Raw genomic sequence first — 21,733 nt, 5'->3', positions numbered from 1 at the left:
TTTACATGTACATGTAATATCCCCTACCAAGAAAATGTGTCCCATGGTCCTTGGAAAAAAAATGTTGGCTGGTTGCCAACTCTACTCCATCTTGTGCCAAACATGTGCACACAGTCAGAATGCCTGCTGCTTTGGGGATAGGACTTAATCATGTAAACACTGTGTATGTGATGGAATTTCTTCTTTCATTTTTTTTTCAAGGTCTTTCAAAAACAGTTGGCCTGGCGGTTTTGATTATTGCATCCTGGCGAACCCTGGATTATTTTTTTGTTGGGGGGGGGGGGGAGGGGTGACACTTTTGTTCCCATCTTTTAAAGTGTCCATGAATGACAAAAAATCTAATAGGTGGACTGCAGTGAGACTTTAAAGGGTACTTTTGTAGGGTCGTTAAAGGAGTTTATGTGTAACTTGTGAGTTTTTAGTAGGTTGGGGGGGGGGGATTGGATTACACAATCTTTTTTGGATGAAAGTTTAGAGGCAATAAAATTTAAACCCATGAAAGCATGCAACTGACAGTGACAGAATTGGAACTTGGTTACAAATGTGATGTATTTGTCCGTTTTTTTTATGAGATTGTCGCTTTGGGATAAAAACAAGTAACCAAGATTGTGCAAAATTCTGGTTGGGATAAATAAGTTTTACAGAAACAGCAAAGGAAGAAGTTGGAAAAGGAATTATTTACACTGCAAAATAGATTTGAGGTACAGTGAAATCTCGATAAGTCAAACCTCAAGGGAACAGGTTCAAAATTTGACTTAAGCAGAGTTTTGAGTTAAGCAGGGTTGTATATCATTGTTATGGGGAATGGATTCTTTGTTTGACTTAACAGTTGTTTTGAGTTATCAGAGTTTGACTTATCAAGATTTCACTGTGTTATGGCAGAAAAGGGTTTTTGAATTGAAGGTAGTAAAACTAGCAACACACAAGTGACTTTAAAGAAAAAGGAAAATTGTGACCGCAGGCAGTACAGTTAATGTGGTCTCCCTCCAAGCTTTGTCCTACTTCATAAAATGCAGGGTCCTTCCTATGCCCCCTGACGACGTCCTGTTTGTGCGGGATAAGAAACCTGGGGGTCACGGGGTCAAAGCTTGTAAGGGATTTCTACATGGGCTCTGTTTGGCACTGTGCCAGAGTCAGGTCAAAGTTCAGGGGTCGGGTCAGTTTTTTTTAATTCAAGTCTCAGGCACTGGTCTCAGCAGCTAAGTCAATATTCTCCCAATCAAAGAAGGACTCTCTGTGCTCTTCAACGAATTCAACTTTCCTTTGGTGTTATTTTCAAGACACACAAAAATAGCTTTTTCCTTTTATTCAAAAGCAAATAACTTTGGGAATGCTAGAAAATTAGATGGTTAAAAATATCAACTAATCACGTAGATAGCAATTGGGTAAATTCACATACGGGAGTCTGTGACTAGACGTTCACATAAAACGTGAACGTTGACTGGCAAGACTTCCATGCTCTATTTGAACGTTGTTCGGAGGAGGAAGGCAAGAATTTGAAGAAAAGCACCCTTGTGCAAGTTACCGTACATGTTAATTCCTAACGTGATGTATTTTTGAATGGACAGACTTAAAGGCTTATAAACTACATGTATTTCACAGGCATGGTTAAGTCACTTATCTATAGCGCAAGCCCCTAGATACAAAAGTAAATCACCTCCAAAATGCCAGGTATTGCATTACCAATGAGTTCACCAGCGAAAATGTCATCAAACTTTTCCTTCCAAGCCCCTCCTCAAGAGAGTGTTTTGCCTGCCCCAGAAGCGGGCATTGTGTAACTATTCAAATGAAAGCAGGGAAACGGAAATCACACAATTGAAAGGGGGTAGGTTGTTTTGAAGTTTGGAAAACCACAACTGTATGGGGTTAGTTTTGCCAAGGCCAGCTGTGCTGCTGTGCTGGGGGGGGGGGGGGGGATGCTCCATGGCCTTGGCGAATGGTTTGCTCATTAGCCTAGCTGGCTTTCCAAGAAGCGATGTTGGAGCCCTAGCGCGTGGGGGGTTGAATGACATGCAGATGGAATGAAGCATGCATGTATTCATTCAGTGCCAGAGCAGATGTTAAGGCACGTTCATTGGTAAGGAAGATTTAGTTATTTTTTGGGTGAAGGACTTTTTTGTGCTTTCTGTGGAGAAAAGAATGGACAAAATATCACCCTTTGTTGGGTGTTTCAATGTATGGTGCCAGTGGTGCAACAAGTGTATTGTATGCGTGGACTATTAAGCTTGGAAATTTGCCAAACATTGGTCGTTCCTACATCAGAGCAGATTTTCTGGATGATCTGAGTTTTGCATAGGAAATGCTCTGTCATCCAGTGTGCTGAAGGAGTCCCCCCCCCCCCCTTGGCATTCATCAAACCCCGCCCACCCAACTCAAAGTTAAAAAGCTAATTGCGTTTCTAATGTTATTTAATATCGAACATTTTTAAATTAAAGAGTTGAACAGCACATTTGAAGATCGTGTTTGGCTAGCAAGGGAAACAAAGTTGCACTTGCAGAACAATTTTGCTAAAACATCAATCGCCTAATGACGTAAACATTGCAAGTTGCAGCCTTTAAAATATCTAGCAGTGTTCATGATGACCACTTTAATTTAGCCATCTGGTGGGAACAGCATGAATAATTTGTTGTGTTGCTGCCACTAATCTAGGCCATCCAGGGTAGCCTTACAAGGTGCAGTGGTGTGTGGACGTGCTACACTAAAAGAGAAAAACCAGTGGTATTCAGCTCTGGTCCAGTGTTCCATTTTCTTAGGGGGGGGGAGGGGAAAGACCTTAAGAGAAAAAAGTGGGGCAATAACTGCAATTTCCCAAGAGGCCCCCATCATATCCTTGCTAGTTCCAAGGACACCAACATTTTTACCAAGGCCGTTCTGTATGTTCCCCTCGCCCCCTTGAATTAAAGGGAATATACAACATTTGCAAACATCAAAAAACAAAACTACCAATTTTTTAAGAAATACCTTACTAGGATGTTCAATTGTTGGTAAATGACAGTCTAAAGCATCCTGTACAATTATGGCACCTGGTATGAAGTCATTTAAAAAAAAAGTGGTATTTTTGTATAAATTTCCAACGGTGGTCAGCTGACCACCGTTGGAAAAACCTAACTTTTTTTCAACTACTGCTCCAAATTTACCATTTTTTTTTTCAGTCCAAATTTTGTTTGCTATTGGTTACATGTTCATGAAAGGGTGCAGGCCAGCTAGGGCCTTACCTTACAATTTTCCGGCATCTATAAATTGATCCATTTCATCTTTAGTGGAGTCGGGGAACCAGACTACTAGAACATTTTTGTTTTTCTTGGTTTTTCCAGCATTTTCGTACACAAAACTTCAGACATGTCAGTGTAACAATATTTGATCTATTATACTAACCCCTCAAATAGTTCATTTCTGAAAATTACAGCAAAAGCCAATGATGTACATTCCGTTTAAAATGGTGGATGGTTTGTGCTATTTTCTTTTTTTTTTGGGGGGGGGGGTTCTTTGTGTTTGAAATATTCTGGCCACCAGAGATTGGTTTCGGAAGCCCAATGTATTGTGTGAACTAGGTCAATGCTTTGCTATCTTGTTGTGAAATGGCAAAAAATGTGATTGTGTCGTGCCTTGGGCTTGTTTTGACTAGATTTTTTTGGGATAAAAATTGGTCTAAACAAGGATGATTTTGGTGTGGATAGCTTCAATTTTTTTTGAGCAAATCTTCTGAATTGTTTCTGTCTGTAGTTTTTGCTGTTTAGAAATTGAACTGCGTGTTTCAACAGCGTGTTTCAACAGCCATTTCCAAAACATTTGGATTTTGTTTGATGTATTTGCTTACAAATATGACTTTTTAATGTCAATCTTGCTTGAGGCTTTTGTAAATGGTAACTGCAGCGTTGCACTTTTTTACTCTGCTGTTTAAAAATCAAATTGGTGTAGAAAATGGTTCAGACCAGTCCTTGTAAGTTGTAAATATTAAATAAAATCTTTGTTTTTTTTTATAAACGTGAGACAGACCGACTGACTGACAGTCTGACCAACTTTTGTCAGATTTTCAAGACAGTTTTCCCCCTCAATTTCTTCAGGCAATTTCTTTGCCCAATTTACATACTCATGCCATGATTAATTGAGTACTAAAAAAAACATCAGTAGACCGAGTAGTGTAAACTACTCGCAAGTACTCAAGAGTAGTACTCGAGTAGTTGAGTTTCCCTGTTCGGTTTATTTGACCATTTTTGTTTTTGTTCACAACTGCAGGGTTACGACGAGAACGGAAACGCCAAGAAGATAAAAATTGAGGATGATGCGTACAGCAAGGATGCCATTATAACATCGGCGTGGTCGGTCGACGGGATGTCCCTACAGCGACCCTCCGCTTTCAGACCTTGGTCCCCCTCTGCTCTGGGGAAAGACAACAAGGGGCTGCCTGAGCACGGCACGGTCCTGGTCAGAGACAGGTGGGTCTTAGCTATTTTCTTAGTTTTCTCACTTAAGTCTCTGGACTTGTACCCACATGTACAAGGTCTTTTCTACATGTACAAGTCTTTTCAACTAATTTGATATTTGAATATGAGACAGTCCTTAAATTTTAGTCCACTTTTTTTCCTGACCCTGTTACGTCTAATCTGACATTAGTGATTATATAATTCTGATGCACTTGTTAACCAGTTAGCGCCGGGATTATTTTGACATTGACCGGACCCAGGCGCGGGATTGTTTTTCACGAACCTCGATGCCAGACGGGTTCAGGCCGCCATCTGCAAGTTGCACACCCTGATATTTCTGGCCTCGCTGCGTGCAGGTTGCAGACAGATACTTCCGACCTCGCTTGTTGCGCGTTTATCCGTCATCCGTTCTGAATACAGCAAAACCTTTGTGTGTATATACACGTCATCCGACATGAAATGGTTAACCCTAAGGCCAAAAAAAAATAATAGTCCTGCTTCCGGTTTCTCTACCTACCTTATTCTGACTGCCCCTACCCTAATTTTTTTATTGGGAAAATGAGAAAAAACACCCAAAACCGTCAATTTCTACCTTTTACCCTGACTACACACAGACGCCTCCATATGATCGCACACCAAAAAAAAATGCAAAAAAAAAATTTCCCTACCAACCTACCCTATTTTCAATTGCCATGTAATTGAAAGCAGAAATATATATTTGTTTGGCCTAACCCCTAGGCCCTTTTGGCTAGAAACCATCCTCAATCCTGCAAAATGTAAAAATTGGATTCAGCCTCAATCCTCCTCCAAAATCATCTGTTATTTCCTGAATTTGTTCAGTGGAGGGGTGACCACTGCCTCAATCCTTCCAAATCCTCCAACAATTACTGTTAATGGGTTGAGGCAGTGCCGATGACATTCAGAAGCTGTGCGGATGATATCGAGAATAATGCAGGGTTCAGTTATGCATGGCTGAACATAAACAATACAGGGTACAGCGTACGAACTCGTCACAATGCATCCTCAAAAATCAACGGACAATTTTTTTGCAATTCAGCCTCAATCCTCTAAAATCCTTCAAAAACCGCCAGGTGAATTTTGGAGGATTGAGGAGGGTTAGGGTTAATGCGGTCGTCCTCCAAGAGTGATTATGAGTAGCAAACTAGCTACCCAACAAATAATAATAAAAAAAAGCTTCGAAGTCATTCTTAATTAACAATACTTGAATAGCAAATTGCTAAGTACCAAGGTAACAGGATCTGATACACCGTGCCCTCTGGAGACATGCACACAATAGGAAACAAAAGATTGTATATGTCTCCACATGGAAATTTCTATACATGTAGATGAATACGTCTACACAAGGTTTTCACGAAATACATATATGGATTATACTCAAAAACTAGGAATTTCCAAGGTATGTTGATCTGTCGCAAATGGTAGAGTTTTAGAAAAGGGATATTAAGTCCGAATTTCAGCCAAGGAAATTAATTCTGGTTAAAATAAGAGCATTTTGAAACTGTACTTTCAAACTCAAAAACTTTAGTACACGAGAACAAAGAAATGTCTCCACAAGGATACAAATTTCAGTATACAGGGACAGTAACATTTTCACACTTTGGACCCTAAATTTATACATGTAGATGACCCATATTTGAATTTCTTTCAACCAAATATTTCATGTTACCAGAAGTAGACGTTTGGGTCAGCAAAGCAATTGCAGTTATAATAGTGCACAAAACTTGATATAATATTTTTAAGAACGCCCATTTATGTATAACTACTGCGGGTAGCAATCCAAATTTTTTAGGGCGATTGGAATTGCTTTTTATGCGTTGGAAATACCTTTGATATTAAACTGTAAGAAATTCTCAGACAAAAAACATTTGCTTTGTGATAATGTAGGCCTATAAATTCAAATAGTGTGGAAGAAATGTGTTTTATAATCCTGGAATATCAGATCTGTTTCCAAGCATACCAAAAAGTACCCTTTTAGATATGTTTTTTTACAAATAAAAGAAGGTCATTTTTTTCAACAGAGTAGAAGTTACAAGTTTTTTATCTCTTTTTTTTAGTACTGTGTTTGAAAGTGCATGTCAGAAATTATTGTCTAAAATCAAACTCTTGTGCGTTACAATGCAAAATCAGTTAAAAAACCAGAACGTTCAAAGTACATGACATGTACATGCACACTTCATTATTGTACAGGAAACAAAGATGTATCCAGAATTTACTAATCAAAAATTCAGTGGGAGTGTTTTGCCAAATATTGACTTGATTCTCTTTGAGCAAGAAGGATTCAGGCCGGTTCATGATACTCAACGCCATAGCGAACACAAACGCAAATTTGTGAACTTGTGAAGTCGTGGCACGATTCCCCACAGCGAATTCACAAAAGTTCAACACATTTCAACGGTTACGCCAGCAAATTTCGCAGTGAATGTTTCGTGACATCCAATTCCCTTCGAATCCACACTCCGTGAAGTACTATAAAGCAGCCTTTACTCAAATAAAAATTCAAATCTCAAGATATATTGAACAAAGTAAATGTACAACATTGGAGTGCATGTACATTGTACATTGTACATGCATGTACATATGTACAGCTAAACAAGAAAATGCAGTGACTACCCTAAAATGGGCCTCTTGCTTGTTCAAGTGCTTTGTGCTGCATTTGTTTACTCTAGCTAGGGGTCACCCACATGCTGTTAATGCATGGAGTTGTGGCCAGCGCAGGCATATTAGACCCCTAGCCTGGCCTTGGGAGGTCTAGCCTGCTTAGTGGGCGGTGGCCATGATAATGGCATTGGGGAGAAAGAAAAAAAGGTCAGGTCGGGTCGTTGGGTCGGCTAGACAGTGTCTGGTCCTTCAGACACTAGACAGATTGACCCAGCCAGATATGTGATCGCCAGGAATGTTGGGTTCCTACTTTCTATACCCCTCCCCCAAGGGATCAATTTTGATTGTTTGTTTGATCCTGAATATTCTGATTTTGTCTGCTTGTTTTTTCCCCCTTCTTGTGTGATATTTTACTTTGATGGTACATGTAGGCCTATAAATTCTTTTTTCAGATTTGGATTTTCTTTTTGTTTGTGAAGATGTTTACTATTTTTCTTCATGAATTTAAGCTGATGTTGGAAAATAATGATGAATTTTGGGAAGCAGTTTGTACATAAATTAAGGGTCCATCCAAGGTGTGACATGTTTACTGTCAAGTTAAACTTGGTACATTGTAATTTGCCATTCAAGTATCATTAAGAATGACTTCAAGGAAATTTGTTTAAATGTAGGATAGGTACCGGTAGTGTGCTATTCATAACCACTCTTGGAGGACGACTGCATTAACCCTAACCTTCCCAAATCCTCCAAAATCCTCTTTGCAAAATTCAGGATTTCATGGGATTGAGGCTATATGGCAAAAAATGTGTGGCTGATTTTGGAGAATGCACTGTGTCAAGGTCATGGGCTGGACCTTGTGTTGTTTATACTCAACCGTGCATAACTTTAGGCCTAGATTATACTTGAAATCTTCCACACTGCTCCAGGATGTCACTGGCTCTGCCTCAACATATTGACAGTGATTGCTGGAGGATTTTGCACGATTGAGGCAGTGGTCACCCCTCCAAGGACCACATTCAAGAAATAACGGAGGACTTTGCAGGATTGAGGTTGCATATCCTAGCAAAAGTGCCTCTAGTTAGCGTTAAGGAGTGCATCAGAAAGCCAGAATTACAAAATCCCAGATGTCAGATGTAACAAGGACAGAAAAAAATGCAGACCCCATGTACATGTACACATGTACATGTACATGTGTACATGTACATGTACATACACATGTACATGTACATGTGTAATTCAAAGATTACTACAACATATGGAAAGGCGCCACGTTCTGCAAATAAATGCCCATTATAATCGCCACTAGAGATGTAATATTTTTTACTATACCCCTTGGGATCAAAGTACAGTATGGTATTCAGTAAGACCAAGGCTGTTCCATTTTTCAAAGACAAGTTTGGCAAGTGGAAGGTCGTTTCAATTTATTTGTTATTGTCGGGTTTTGGGGTCAATGCATGTTACATGTGCCAAGCAGGAGACTGGGGAACTATTGGTCTTTTTATGCAAATAAAGGACAGATGTTTTTAAAGTTTGCTTTTCATGGGTTTTTGGAGGGGGGGGGGGTGCCAGATCATATCAGTTGGAGTGATTAATTATGAGGTTGTCATTTAAGGGGCACTAGGTCATGAAATCCCTGAAAATTTCATGTTTTGGATTGTTTACTTATCCTATTTCAAACATGTGGTTGAAAGGAAACCAAATGTCTTACCGTTCCTGAGAAAAGAGGAAAAATCCCCGGTTGGTTTACATCGGACACGAAGGAGTGTGAATACATTTTTCGTGTCGTTCTCATACAGTGTACGATATGTACACTGTACGTTGTGTGTCTCGGGAACAGCGGTGACCAATCACCAGTGCAAACAATGTGGTTTCTTCAACGTCCGCAAAAGGCGAACACTTAATGAATGAAATCACAAGTAGCATCCAAACAGCTCAAAATTATGGGGTCGCAAAAGTGGACCCGAAATTCGTTTTCGCACGCATAATACAGGAATAACACAAAAACGCCCAGTTTTAAAAGGGTAGTTGTGTGGATGTTTATATCCTACTTTTAAATGTTATTTACGATTATCATCATCTCATTCAAAGCGCGTTTTGTAGCCCAATTGGGCTGTTCCAGGACCTAGTGTCCCTTTAACTGACTAACTGATTAACAGACTAACGGACTAACAGACTAAAGGGACTAATTAGTCCGGTTAACGGACAGAGAAACTAATGGACAGAGAGACATGATGATTTGTTGAGCTACTACCTGCAGCTAAAAAGTGTTTGAAGTCTTTCTTAATGATACTTGAATAACAAATTACAAAGTACCACCAAGGTAACAGGGACAGGAAAAATGTAAAGCTTTGGACCCTATATTGTATAAAATGACCCACATGTGCACTTTTATATCGCCGGCTGCATGAGCTATAGATTTGCCCATTAAGTCCAGTTGGCTTCCCTGATCTGTGGTTTTGGTCAGGCCCCACAGACCACCTGCCTTTGACATCAAATGGTTGATTGATAGCCAGCCACTTGTGACATGACCTTAATGAGGTTGGGAACCAGACCATCTGTTACGGTCGGCTTCCCTTTTTGTTCCCATTGGCGGTCCCATACCTAGACCGGTTCCCACTGTCCCGTGACCTTTTGTCATTGCTCAATATCTGTGGGGATATTTTTTTTATTGAGAGTTCGTGTTTTAGGCCAAAAAAAAAAAGTCTCCGGTTTCTGGTATGGAGCTTGCCCAAAAAGTGGTGTGGCGACGCGGCTTTTTTTTTCTTTTACCTGATTTTTTTGCTTCAAATCATTGAAATGTCGGCTGATGACTGCAAATGGTGCCCGACTAAACTTAGTGCAAATAGATGGGAGTCCAGAGAGGCCACATACAGCTTATTCTCGACCATAACCCAATCTAAAAACACGTTAAAATTGTGCAGCAGCAGGATTCCTGTCAAACCAGTGATTTTGGCAGTTTTGAGACATCATCTTTCATTAAAAAAAAACTTTTTCATTTTGCCGACGCGCATGGCTACGGCGACTCGCGCGCATACCAGAAACCGGAGACTTTTTTTTTTTGGCCTTAACCACTTCTTTTTTTTTTTTGCTTGTGCAAGTTGTGGACATGTTTGCCATGCTTTTTATCTGCAAATTAAGCAATGCCTCAGTATGTTTTTACATAAATTGTGGAAAATGAAAATGTTCATGCACATGTGGGGGATGTACATGTACATGTACATGTATCTTACATCACTCGTACTTAAGATAAAGTCAGCTGGGGTCGGAGAAGGTATGATACTCTCCTTTGATGATGGAAATTGCCAGGGAAATGATACCATTACAAAAGAAGAAAACACCAGAATGAAGATAGTCTAACATACAAATTTTGGAATATTTTATCAATAAACAATGTTATGATTCATTTTTTTGAATCGAGTATAAAGCCTGGTTCATACTCCACGCGAATGCGAATCGAATTTGACGTCCGGGGAGCATTCGCTGCGAAATTCGCCGGAGTTGAAAGGTGTTCACTTCAACTTGTGCGAATTCGCATCGCGAAAACACGCCCTGACGACACAAATTCGCGTTCGCGTTCGCTTTCGCGCCGAGTATGAACCGGGCTTTAAGAATTAGAAGTTGCACATTTTTGATATCAGTTTTGCATTTCCCAAGTTTCGTTCACTGGAATATTTGTTAACTCCATTTCATTTTCCTAGGGTAGTTGTTGCTGTTAGTTGAGAAGCTGTGATACTGACCCACTTACACATTTGCACTTCAGTGCATTTTTTTATCAGCACTGTTAATTTGCCATATGTCGACTATGTATGCAAATCCCTCTGTCCATTAACCTCAATTATTCAAGCTCATGGAAATTGAATAATCAATTAAGGAATTAATTAAATTGAGCCAAACCTTGTTTTCAGTGAAAGGTTATTTGTTGACCTATTTTTTTGTTGGTTGTACTCTTGATTGCTTGGGCTCTATAAAAGATGACGATATTGGATAGTTCACAAATTTTAAACTGATTTCTTAAAATTTATTGGAGAATAATGTGTATATAAAGCGCACATATCCACCAATATTGGTGCTCAAGGCCCTATGTATCATTATTACCCTGCTCATTGGGCCAATGAAACATTCCAAATACAATCTCAGCTCCCTAGGGAGTATACAGCTCCGTGCTGCCATTTTTCGGCACAAAGCAGCTAAAATCAACCACAATAACAACATTGTTACATGTATTTAAACAGCATTGATACGTACATGTATTTATGGTTTGTCTGTTTGTCTCTGTGTCTGTCTCCACAGTCGTGGCATCCCAACGTACCTCAGCATGGGCCCGCCAGTGCTTCTCAACCCAGAGAGGGTCGTGCCCCACACAGCTGCATCCAAGTAAGTAGACAAGTCCCCCCCCCCCCCGACCCTTCACCCCTCTTCCCCCTCCCAACAATACCAAGGTTATTACGCACTATTGTCGCACCTACGCGGGCTGAAATCAACGCGGGGCCACGGTTAGCGGAACCTGGTGCGACGGAAGCAACACGGATAGACAAGGCATGCCGTTCACACTGCCACTACTTTGTATGCGAGTTGGCCTTTCACTTTGGATTTTCTAACCTTGAAGAGCGTCTCAAATCTGTTCTCAACCAGGGAAGAATTTTATAAAAGCCTCCCCTCTGCCTGGCAAATTCAGCTACGCCATCACAGCAGTCAAAATCAATCAAGTGACTGTTTTTAAAAGTTTAGGAATTCCCGTGTTAATTTGATATAGCCATGCTTTGACTGGAGGTGATTGATATGCCAGCTGTACCAACCAGTTACCTCTTTTGTCTGTTGATGGAATTTGACTAGTCACAGTGTTTACATGAATGTGATCTGACTGTTTTTGACTAGTCTGTATACAAATGCATGGCAAGGGAAGTTGTAGAGATTTTTGACTATGTGTGACTGATCAAACAATAGGAGTGTTTTAATTGATTAATACCTGTGTAGAATGCACTCATGTAATGCAGTCTTGACGTGGGTACAACATAGAAAATGTTACATCAGTTCTTACTGTTAATTTTTACTCTTTCTTCCCCCCCCCCCCTGTTGCCCCTCTCTCTAGTTACGACAGTCACTACGCCCCCAACGTCACACTGGCCCCGCCCAGCAAGCCGGAGACGCCCCAGAAGAGCGACGGAACAGAATCCAAGGACTCCAGCTCCGAATCCAGAGATCGATCATCAGGTAAAGAGCATTGAATAGTGGGTCAGGTTGCCAAACTTCCCAAGATTGGATTTGATTCATCTCAGCTTGACTGCGCTTGTCACAGATCGGGGCCCAAATTTCATGGCTCTGCAATACCGTTAGCGAAACATCCCTGCTTAGTGTGGCCATGGAAAAATAAGAATGTTCTTGAACTGTAGCAGAAAATTTTGAGCTTACGGGTAAGCGTATTTCACAGGTTAGCGAGGAATTTTGACTTATGCGCATGTGTACATCCCTTAAGGCCAAAAAAAAACTTGTAGTGTTGCCTTCACATGAATGCAGTATACAATGAACTCCCTAGCATGATTTACTAGGAACCATACCCATCCCGGCAAATTCCAACACCATATGGGAAACTGCACACATATATTTCTAACTTTGATTCTGGAAGTGTGCAACCCAATGTAAAAGACTGTCAGTTTAGGGGTACTGTACCCATCCCGACAGATTCCAACAAAACATGCCGTTGGGTTTTGATGGGTTGAGTTCTGTTAGGGTTAATGCAACATAATGGCATTGCAAAGAACGGCAAGATTAAAGTTTGCTTAATTTTTTTGCAAGTTGGGGAAAAAAAAAAAAATTGGCATATTTCCAGATGTTGAGTATGATCTAAAAAGCATGACTAAAATATTTATTTGTCTAACGTTGTGTAGAATGTGGAGGCAGCCCGACCCGCAAGAGGTGGTCAGACGAGGACGCGATGGCCAGGGAATCCAACATGGAGGAGGAAATCGAAATGGTGCGCGGAATGCTGGAGAGCGACGCGGTGGAGACGCGGGCCGGGCGGGAGAAACTACTCCACGAGCTGGCCCGCATCCGTCTGCAGCAAGAAGAGCGGCTGCAGAGCGCCCTCACAGCCAAGAAAGATCTCCAGCAGGTACGCCAGTAACGATTATAATCCTGGTTTATAATTTATCCTAATCCCATTTTTCAATGAGCCAGCGTTGTTTGGAGTTCGTCACACCAGTTCTGAAAAGTCAACCACAAGTCATACAATCTCAAGTCATGTCACAACCTTTTAAACAATGCCTTAAAGTTGAAAACAACATTGAAAATATAATAGACAAAATATTTTTTACTGCCAGGCAGATTATAATGGTATTTTTGGACAGTTAACGTATTACATGGTGACCACTTTCCACTTGTGCATTCTTCTGCAAGTATCAAACAAGACAATTGTGAGCTCCTTGTAGTCTTGTCAAGGTATCCATTTCTTATTAAAATCAAATTACGGAAAAAAACTTGAGGAGAAGATGCTGTAACTTTTAATGTTAGATAGTGTCCACTTATTAGTGAAAAACCTATTTCTCTAGCTTTTATCCGCAATTTGATTTTAATCAGAAAAAAAAATTTCACTGCAGTATAATCTGCCTTGCAGTGAAAAATATGTGGCCTATTATCTTTTCAATGTTGTTTTCCACTGAAAGGGATGTTTCTCCCAACAATGTACGAGAAAACTAACAGCATGCACGTTTGGTTGCCATTATTGTGTCCTTACACATATAGGGACAGCAAAGTTATTACCTTGTTTTGTGAAAACCAAAATGATTTTTGTTCTTGTACAGGAGCTGGAGTTTGTTCGAGCGACCAAGAAAGAGAAATTGCGAGAAGCGGCAGAGACCAAGCGCAACCTGCGCAAGGAGAACGAAAGGTTGCGCACGGAGTACGAGCGCCGGCTGCGCGAGCTGAGTGACTCCAAGCAGCACCTGAGGAACGAGCTGGAATCGCTGCGCAACCGCAAAGGCTCACACGAGGGTACCGCGGGCAAGGAGCGCGCACGCTTGCGGGCGGAGAACGACTACATGCGCGAGCGGCTCGACGCAGTTGAATCCGAGCGGGACGAGCTGAAACGTCAGCTCGCTGAGATGAGCAAGGCGAGGGTGTCGAACGGCGAATCGGAGGAGACGAGAAAAGCCAAAGAAGAGAAGGCCGACGGGAAGTGGAAATCTGTCGAGGTTTGCCCGAAAACAAACAGCCCTGCTAGTAGTCCTAAATCAGCATCTGATGCGTAGAGAAGACAGGGAAAGATGAACGAATACAAATAAACACTGAGGACTCCAAAATAGCAAAAGGCTAAGAAAAATGATTCAGGAATCAGGCTTGTACAGATTGAGCAAAACACTGTAAATATATGCTGGAAAGTTTGAAAATCACGGGAACTAACAAATAAGGGTTCGGACTGCCCAGAATGCATGAGTTGTAAGCGTAATGTGCGTGTACATAACATTGAAGCATCAATTTTGGAAAGCAGTCTTTAACCAGAAAAAAAACAAAAAGTGCCAACAGTTTTATATCAGGGGTGCCGGCCTTTTTTGCGCACGCTTTTTTGATGCACATGTATTTAAAAACAAAAAATTGAAGAGAAATCGACACAAGATGAAAAAAGGGATTTCTATAAGCCTGTAGCTGAGATTTGGAAGCCTTGTGTATCAAGTAAAATTTAAAAAAGAAACTATGAAATTGTTAACAAATGTTTGCTTTAAAAACTTCCGATCAATGAATCTACCTCATTTTTTGCTTAAAAAAGAAGAAGACAATTTACAAGCTAGTGTGGATTTGAAATGCTATATATATTGTATACGGTGATTGAATTGCATTTAACTTCCAACAAGAGTGCTGCTGTTTGTGAAAAAAATTAACTGTCTCAATATATTTTTTTTGGGTGTAGGCAGAAAACATGCGATGTGTATTTTATCTTCAAAGGTTGGGGAAACTGTGAATATGTTTGTTTTTTCCCCCTGCGAAGGTTTAGGTATTTGACAAGGAAAAGGCTAGGAGGATAATTTGTCTTTTGTCTTATCTTAGGAAAAAATCCTTTATGTTGATGGCGTGGACACGTTTCAAAATACCCGGAGTAATGGGTTTGTGTGTGTGTACAGTTAAGCATTGTTTTGGTTTATTGGAGACAAACATTTACAGTGAACGAACGCGTAGACGGTGTTGCCAAGTGTAAAACTTTAAAGAAAAAAGTGGCCAGTATTAAGTCCCACGATGCGTTGTCCGAGAGGGATAGAAAAAAGAAACGTAACAGGTATTATTGTTGTCAGTGAACATGTGTAAATTGTAGCAAAGTAAGTTGGTTGTTGACTGCAAAGTTTCGAACTTTGGCCCATCGTTTGGGAGGTTTCTTTTATTGTTTTGGAAAGTGGGTAGGATTTCTTTTGGTTTTTCTGTTCGCTAGCATGTATATTCAAATGTTTTGGTGCCTTATGTATCAGAATAAACGGGACATTTTAATGCTGCAGTTTTGGAGAAATGTATTTCGCTTAAAATCTCCTTTTTTTTGGTTTTTTTAATCAAGCGTTCACCTGTAAATTTCCTCACACGCTTTAACAAATTTGACTTTATTTTGTATGTACAGATCGATTATACCCTCCTCTGGAACATAATGGTATGTTCCGGGGTTGTAATCAACGTGCAGAACAGCAGGTCAGGGTATTTGGTTTTCAGGGTTGGACGTTATAATTTGTGAATAATATATATAGAGAGTAAAATTACAAGTATATGGAGAAAAGCTAACTCTGAATTAAATTAACTGCCCTGTTGTTTTGCACATAAATATTTTATGTTTACTATAATTTGAAGTAAACAGGCTTGTATTTGTACTTTTTATGTTTTTTTGTTTTTTGTTTTTTTGCGGTTTCAATTTTTACTTTTGTGATCATCACAGAACTTACATGTATACTTAGATGTTGGCCACCCTTTCAGTACAGGACATTTTCTTATTTACCCCCCCCCCCCTCGCAAAAAAAAAATCAAATTTGAATATTCTTTATCGACCAACTGATCAGTATTAAAAAAAATCATCCTAGGTTTCAACCTATTACATTTTGTATATTTTTTTGTTTTTTTTTGATCGAATTCTACTGGCAGAAAGGATATTTTGTACTGACAAAGTTTGGATCAGTGCCAATTCGCAAAAGCCCAAACGTAATCAGAGCGAGCCGTTCTTTCCCAAATATTTACCCGTTCTGAAAAAAAATTGCCCTGGATACGCATTACAGAAACCCCTATTTTCGTTAGGATTACAACAAGCTCGGCTTTATGAGAGTGAATCGCCATGACGACCCTGTAGTAGTCTGGGAATTTGGACCGTTGCCAGACGTGGAATTATGCTGTTTTTCTCCACGAGAATTACTAAAAATAAACATAAGTCCAATCATTGGCTTGTCCCGTTTCTTAGAAGGTGGCCAACATCTTCCCACATGTCAAATTTTTTTTTTGAGAATCTAAGGGATAAAAATGAAATCGAAATTTAAAACTCAATTTTAAATCACGGGTATATTATTTAAAAAAAAAAAAAGGAAAGATTTTTTTTCAGATATTTCATGTTGTTATATTCTAATCGTAGCTATCAAGGCATGTAGTCAGCTATAAAACCTTGTAGTCAACTGAATTTCTTTCTGGAAAAAAAAAATTCCCAAAAAAAATTAATGCTTTTTAATTTTTGCCGCAGCTTTGTCAGAACTCGGCGTTAAGAAACTGAAATACACCGACAAAGAGCGAGCTATATATATTTTTTTTTGAAAATAGTATAACAGTAATTTTGCAGGAAATATTACATTGAAATGATTTGCCGGCTGCCGTGCCGATTTTCGATTTTTTGCTGTGGTGTTTTGCCAAAAGTTGGAATAAAAAACCTAATCATGATGAAATGAATGGATCAGCTTTTTTGAAAAAGAATTGAGGGAATTGGCAAATAGCGTTGGATTAAGCACAGCGGATAACAAGACAGTAATATGAAAGGGTTACCAGTGATACGCATAGAGTTTGCTTTGTAAAGGCAGGACGCCAGCCAGTATGTTATTTATTGTATATACAGTTGTAAATCCTGACTGATTTTGAGCGTTTTTTTTTTTTTTACTGGAAATTTTATACTGAAGAATTGTTTTCCACTGAGTTCCTCATACATCATTTTGAAAATTGGACAATGGATATACATATTGCTGTGCTGAATTAAGCTGGAATTGTTGCCAAATATAACAAATTCGCACAGATTTAGCCAATTTTTCCGCCACAACTTTGCGGCTTTTGTACAATATTTCTGGCCCAAAATCTCAGAGGAAATGGACAAATAAAAAAACAAAGAGCAAAATTTGCATGTAAGTTGCTTCTGATAAACAGTCCTGTCAGAAAAGTCCTGAAGCATGTAATTTGCAAAATAAAATGATTCAGATTGTTTGTTGGAATAAAAATGACTCGAAACAAGTTTAAAATAAGATCCATTTTATGTCATACTAACATTTTTAAAGATGCTGCATGAGTAAATACACAATTAATACACTGATTTTTTGTTTTGTTTTATATTACATATATCTGTTACATGTGTACCGCTCTATACAACTTGTAGGCTTGTCAAAATAAAGACAAAATCTTAATTTCATTTTTGTTTTTCTACTTTTAAGCGCGCATAAAGTGTTCTGTACAGTGGGGTTAAACTGTAGTATGTATGTGTAAAGCCATATTTCATTTATGTGTACAGTGCATGTCAAAAAAAATGCAAGAAACAAGTTAAAAGCTTATTCTTGCTTTTGAAATCTGCTGTATATATCAATGTTTTACTCGTAAATTTGATTTCATTTTGTCTTCATTGTAATGCATGATTTTAACCTACGTTTGCTTTGACTATAATTGAATCTGTTTGCAAGCTTTTAACGGCAGATTTATTGATGATTAATTTCGTAAACTGTGAGTTTCAAGAACTTTGTGCTTTACAAACATGACATTTTCTTGTAAATAAACGCAAGAGTAGGAGTATGCAGTTGATGTAGACATCCTATGCATGTTTAATAGGTGTCTGTGTATGTACGGCAGCCATTGTGGTCTTGTACCTGACTGCAGCTGTACAGAACATAATGGGAGGAGACACTATACAAACAGGCACCAGTCTAGATTTGGTGCTAAGACTTGTCCTTATAAATGCAGACATTTCGGGCTACGACTTACACTGTTGTCATTGACTGCAATGCAAGGATTAGCCACAGCCGCAGAGAGAAGTGCCCAGCATGGACACAAAATGCCTATCATGCATATAAATACTGACTAATTGTAGAGAAAGCCCCGCAAAATTAGAGTTTTCAAATTTGTAAAACGAGGGGCGAAATTGAAGTAAGGTATTCAGATAATTTTTTTTCTTTTTCATTTTCGGGGAGAATTACAGTGAAATTTACATAAAAAGGAGTTATGCTGATTTCGTGTACATTTGTAGATATGAACATTTGTGATACCATTAACGGGCTAATGTCTAGCGTTGATCAAAGTTGTCTGCACCCCCCTCAAAAAGTGGCTTTAATTGTTAATCAGCGTGGTTTTGAACGTTGCACACAATTTGGAGTTTTGTTGGGCGAAAATGGCGATGTTTTCGTTTTGTGCATTCACGCAATGAAACACACTTGCACTTTTTCCTATTTGAATGGATTTCAAGAAAAAAATCAATGAAGTTTCACCCATAAGAAATTTTCGGACATATTTGCGCGGCTACAGTTTTGTCTTTGTTTTTGTTTTGTGTGTACAGTAAATGCACCAACTATTGAATTATTAGAGGATGTTTTTTGGGTATAAACAGCTGTTATTGTATCTATTCATTTTAAAATTTTCAGCTTTTATGTAATTAAAATTAACTTGTGTATACTTAAACGTGGCTGTTCATGCAAAATATGTTATATTGAAAAAGCAAATTCAAAAATTTAAATTGTATATATTAATTATTATTATATTAAAATTATAGCAAGCAAAAAGAATTATTTCGACACATTATGTGCTTGTAAAATGTAACACGTATACCATTTTTGGAGTCTTTATGAAAGAAGGGGGGGGGGGAAAACTGTAATCTTACATATTGTAATTACAATTGTGCCGTAAATTATCGCATGGATGAACTGAAATTGTCACACACAAAAAACATGCAGCAAAGTATCGTTATCGAGTTTCAAAAAATTGAAAATGCTGAAATGAATAATCTGTATTAATGAACGGAAGGAAAGAAAAGATTTTCAAGAAACTGCAAGGATGGTTAGGATTTCAGGCGTGTTTTTGGATTGTCAGACGTGGCTTTCTGTCTGCCGTGCGGGCCTAGTGCTGTGGTGGGGAACAAATAAAAGTGTAGTAACTGGAAGTAACGAGATTGGACAGGACAAATAAAATGTATGCTTAAGCTACCTCAGGGAAGATATCGTGTAATGGTCGATATTTCTGTGTTTCTTGCCTTTGCATTGGATGATAGTCACTGTTTTGGCCCAATTCTCAAAACCTGATTCATCAAGTTAGGTTTTCTCTTTTCACCGACGTTTAAACACTGTATACTCAGTGTGTTACCTCCCGAGTGAAAGTTCGAAAAAAAAACACTCAGGTGGGACTCAAACCTGTGACCTGCTTTCTAGTGCAGATGTCTTACCACTCGACCACCGAGCTAACAGGATCGGTTGGCTGGTTCGAATTTAATCCGAGTGATTTTTTCCAACTTTCACTTGGAAGGTTACACACTGAGTATACAGTGTTTTTACGTTGGTGAAGGGCAAAACCTAATTTGATTTACATCACCCCGACGCAAAAATTCCATCTTAAAAACCTGATTCCTTTTCTAGCCAAGCATGTAACTTTTCCTCGGATCAGCTGATTACCTTTGTTTCATTTTAGACTTATGCCATTAACCTTCCTGCTGTCTAAACAGTCACAGACAGTTAAAAAAAAAAAAATCTTCTTCCCTGCCATGCCTTTTACACAGGCTAGTCACCAACAGTCATATCATATTTCAAGCAAGCTCCGTGACTAGTCAAATTCAGTCAACAGACCAAAGCAGACAAGTCAGCACAGCTGGCTTATCAAACACCAACAGTCAAAGCATAGATTTGTCAAGTCACAACCAGTCAATCCTGCTTTCTGTACGCTACGAGCTTTTAACTGTTAAAAACAGTCACTTGATTGATTTTGACTGAAAGGACAACTTTGTGCATATTGAATGTTTGCAAAGGAGGGTTACAAATTGAGTATAAAATCTCGTAAAACTTTAAATTGCCCCCTTTTAAAATGTTTATCAAGGGGGTTTAATGATACCTTTACCATAGCTCCATGTTTTTACCAAGGAAATGTTTCTGACAAAATTTGGATGAAATTTTGCCCAAATTGTAGTATATTTAATTATTATTTTGTAATGGAGGGATCAAATTTCAAAATAGGGAAATATCTCCCCCCCCCCCCCCCCCTCTCAAAAAAAAATCATGATCCCAAAACTTTATACAGAAAGCCAAAAATCAAGCTTATACTATGATGTCTTTTTTAACACCTTGGAAAGTTTGAGAGAAATTTTCATGAATTCTGGAAAGTGGCGTAGCTAGTCACGTGGGGGTATTTAAATTTAACACGTGGGTATTTAAATTCAAGTCTGGGACCCTAGACTTCATATCTAACAACTGTACTGATAACTAGTTAGGGTACCATACGGAAATTCAATTTGGTTCAGAGAAACAAAATGGCGGCGTTTTGTGCGAGTTGTCTCTTCAAAAAATGGAAATTTTGGTGGTGTTTGAGGACTGTCTTCTCTCTTGTAAAGGCACAAAGAAAGGTTAGGATTTTCTGCCAAAATGTGACAGAAATGCTCTCTCTATATTGATAGCTGGGCTTCGGTTTTGAACAGTGTCAACCAGTTGAACAGCCATACGGTCAAATGACGGTAGAACTGGAAAGCTGAACAGGATTTCTGCACGTGACCGGAGTCGGCAAACAAATTAGAGAAAAAAATGGTGAGTTGTTTTTATTTTCTTATTTCAATTTTTTTTTTTAGAAACAGCAGTAGTTGTGACGTTGTTACTCATTCTGGGAATGAATATATGTGTAGATGTAAACTTGTACGTGTTTGTAGTCTCTTTTCATCAGTTTATCATCAAGTCGTACGTCATGTACATGTACATGATGTACGCGCGTACGAAAGCGCACACGCACGCTAGTGCCCTCCTTTTGTTTAGTTTTGGTTGGAACAGTGACGCCACTCCAGCCAACCGAAGTCACGAAAACGCTCAACCAATGACCAAAGCCGAAACATATTTCTGGTAACTGTCGCGAAAACACGCTCGGTCATTGGATAGGCGACCGCGCCTACAAGTTAGTGCGCATGCGTATGAGGGCGGTTACTAAGCAAATCGCGCGTGCGCACTGCGCGTTCATGTTGCACGCCAGTACGTACGCCATGTACGACTAGACTCGGTCATTGTCAGTACGTGTGAGAAACTAATGAAAAGAGTCTACAAAAACGTACAAGTTTAATGTTGCTTTAGAGTTTATTTTCCTGATTAACGTCGGTCAGCATCGCATATGGAATTCGTGAACCCCCCCCGGATCAATAGATAAGGACACATAGAATACTAAGACGTAAAAATTACCTTCTCCAACAAGGTAAAAATATTGAAAATATTGGTCATAAATTTTTGCGCCTGGTTTTGAGCACTTCATACCCTGGACTCCCT

The 21,733-nt window shown here is 39.2% G+C and overlaps 1 protein-coding gene across 1 annotated transcript; it reads left to right on the top strand.

The window, feature by feature from the left end:
- The first annotated feature begins 2,017 nt into the window (after positions 1–2,017).
- On the top strand, positions 2,018–19,442 carry LOC119731781 (ski oncogene-like). Its single transcript, XM_038205048.1, has 6 exons — positions 2,018–2,077; positions 4,237–4,436; positions 11,334–11,417; positions 12,133–12,254; positions 12,929–13,152; positions 13,841–19,442. Exons 1-6 carry the CDS (start codon positions 2,033–2,035, stop codon positions 14,285–14,287), a joined length of 1,122 nt encoding a protein of 373 aa, XP_038060976.1. The 5' UTR covers positions 2,018–2,032; the 3' UTR covers positions 14,288–19,442.
- The last annotated feature ends 2,291 nt before the right edge of the window (positions 19,443–21,733 follow it).

Source organism: Patiria miniata, unplaced genomic scaffold (genome assembly GCF_015706575.1).
Source record: "Patiria miniata isolate m_02_andy unplaced genomic scaffold, ASM1570657v1 HiC_scaffold_24, whole genome shotgun sequence".
Classification (NCBI taxonomy): domain Eukaryota; kingdom Metazoa; phylum Echinodermata; class Asteroidea; order Valvatida; family Asterinidae; genus Patiria; species Patiria miniata.
This window is presented reverse-complemented; position numbering and strand designations above follow the sequence as displayed.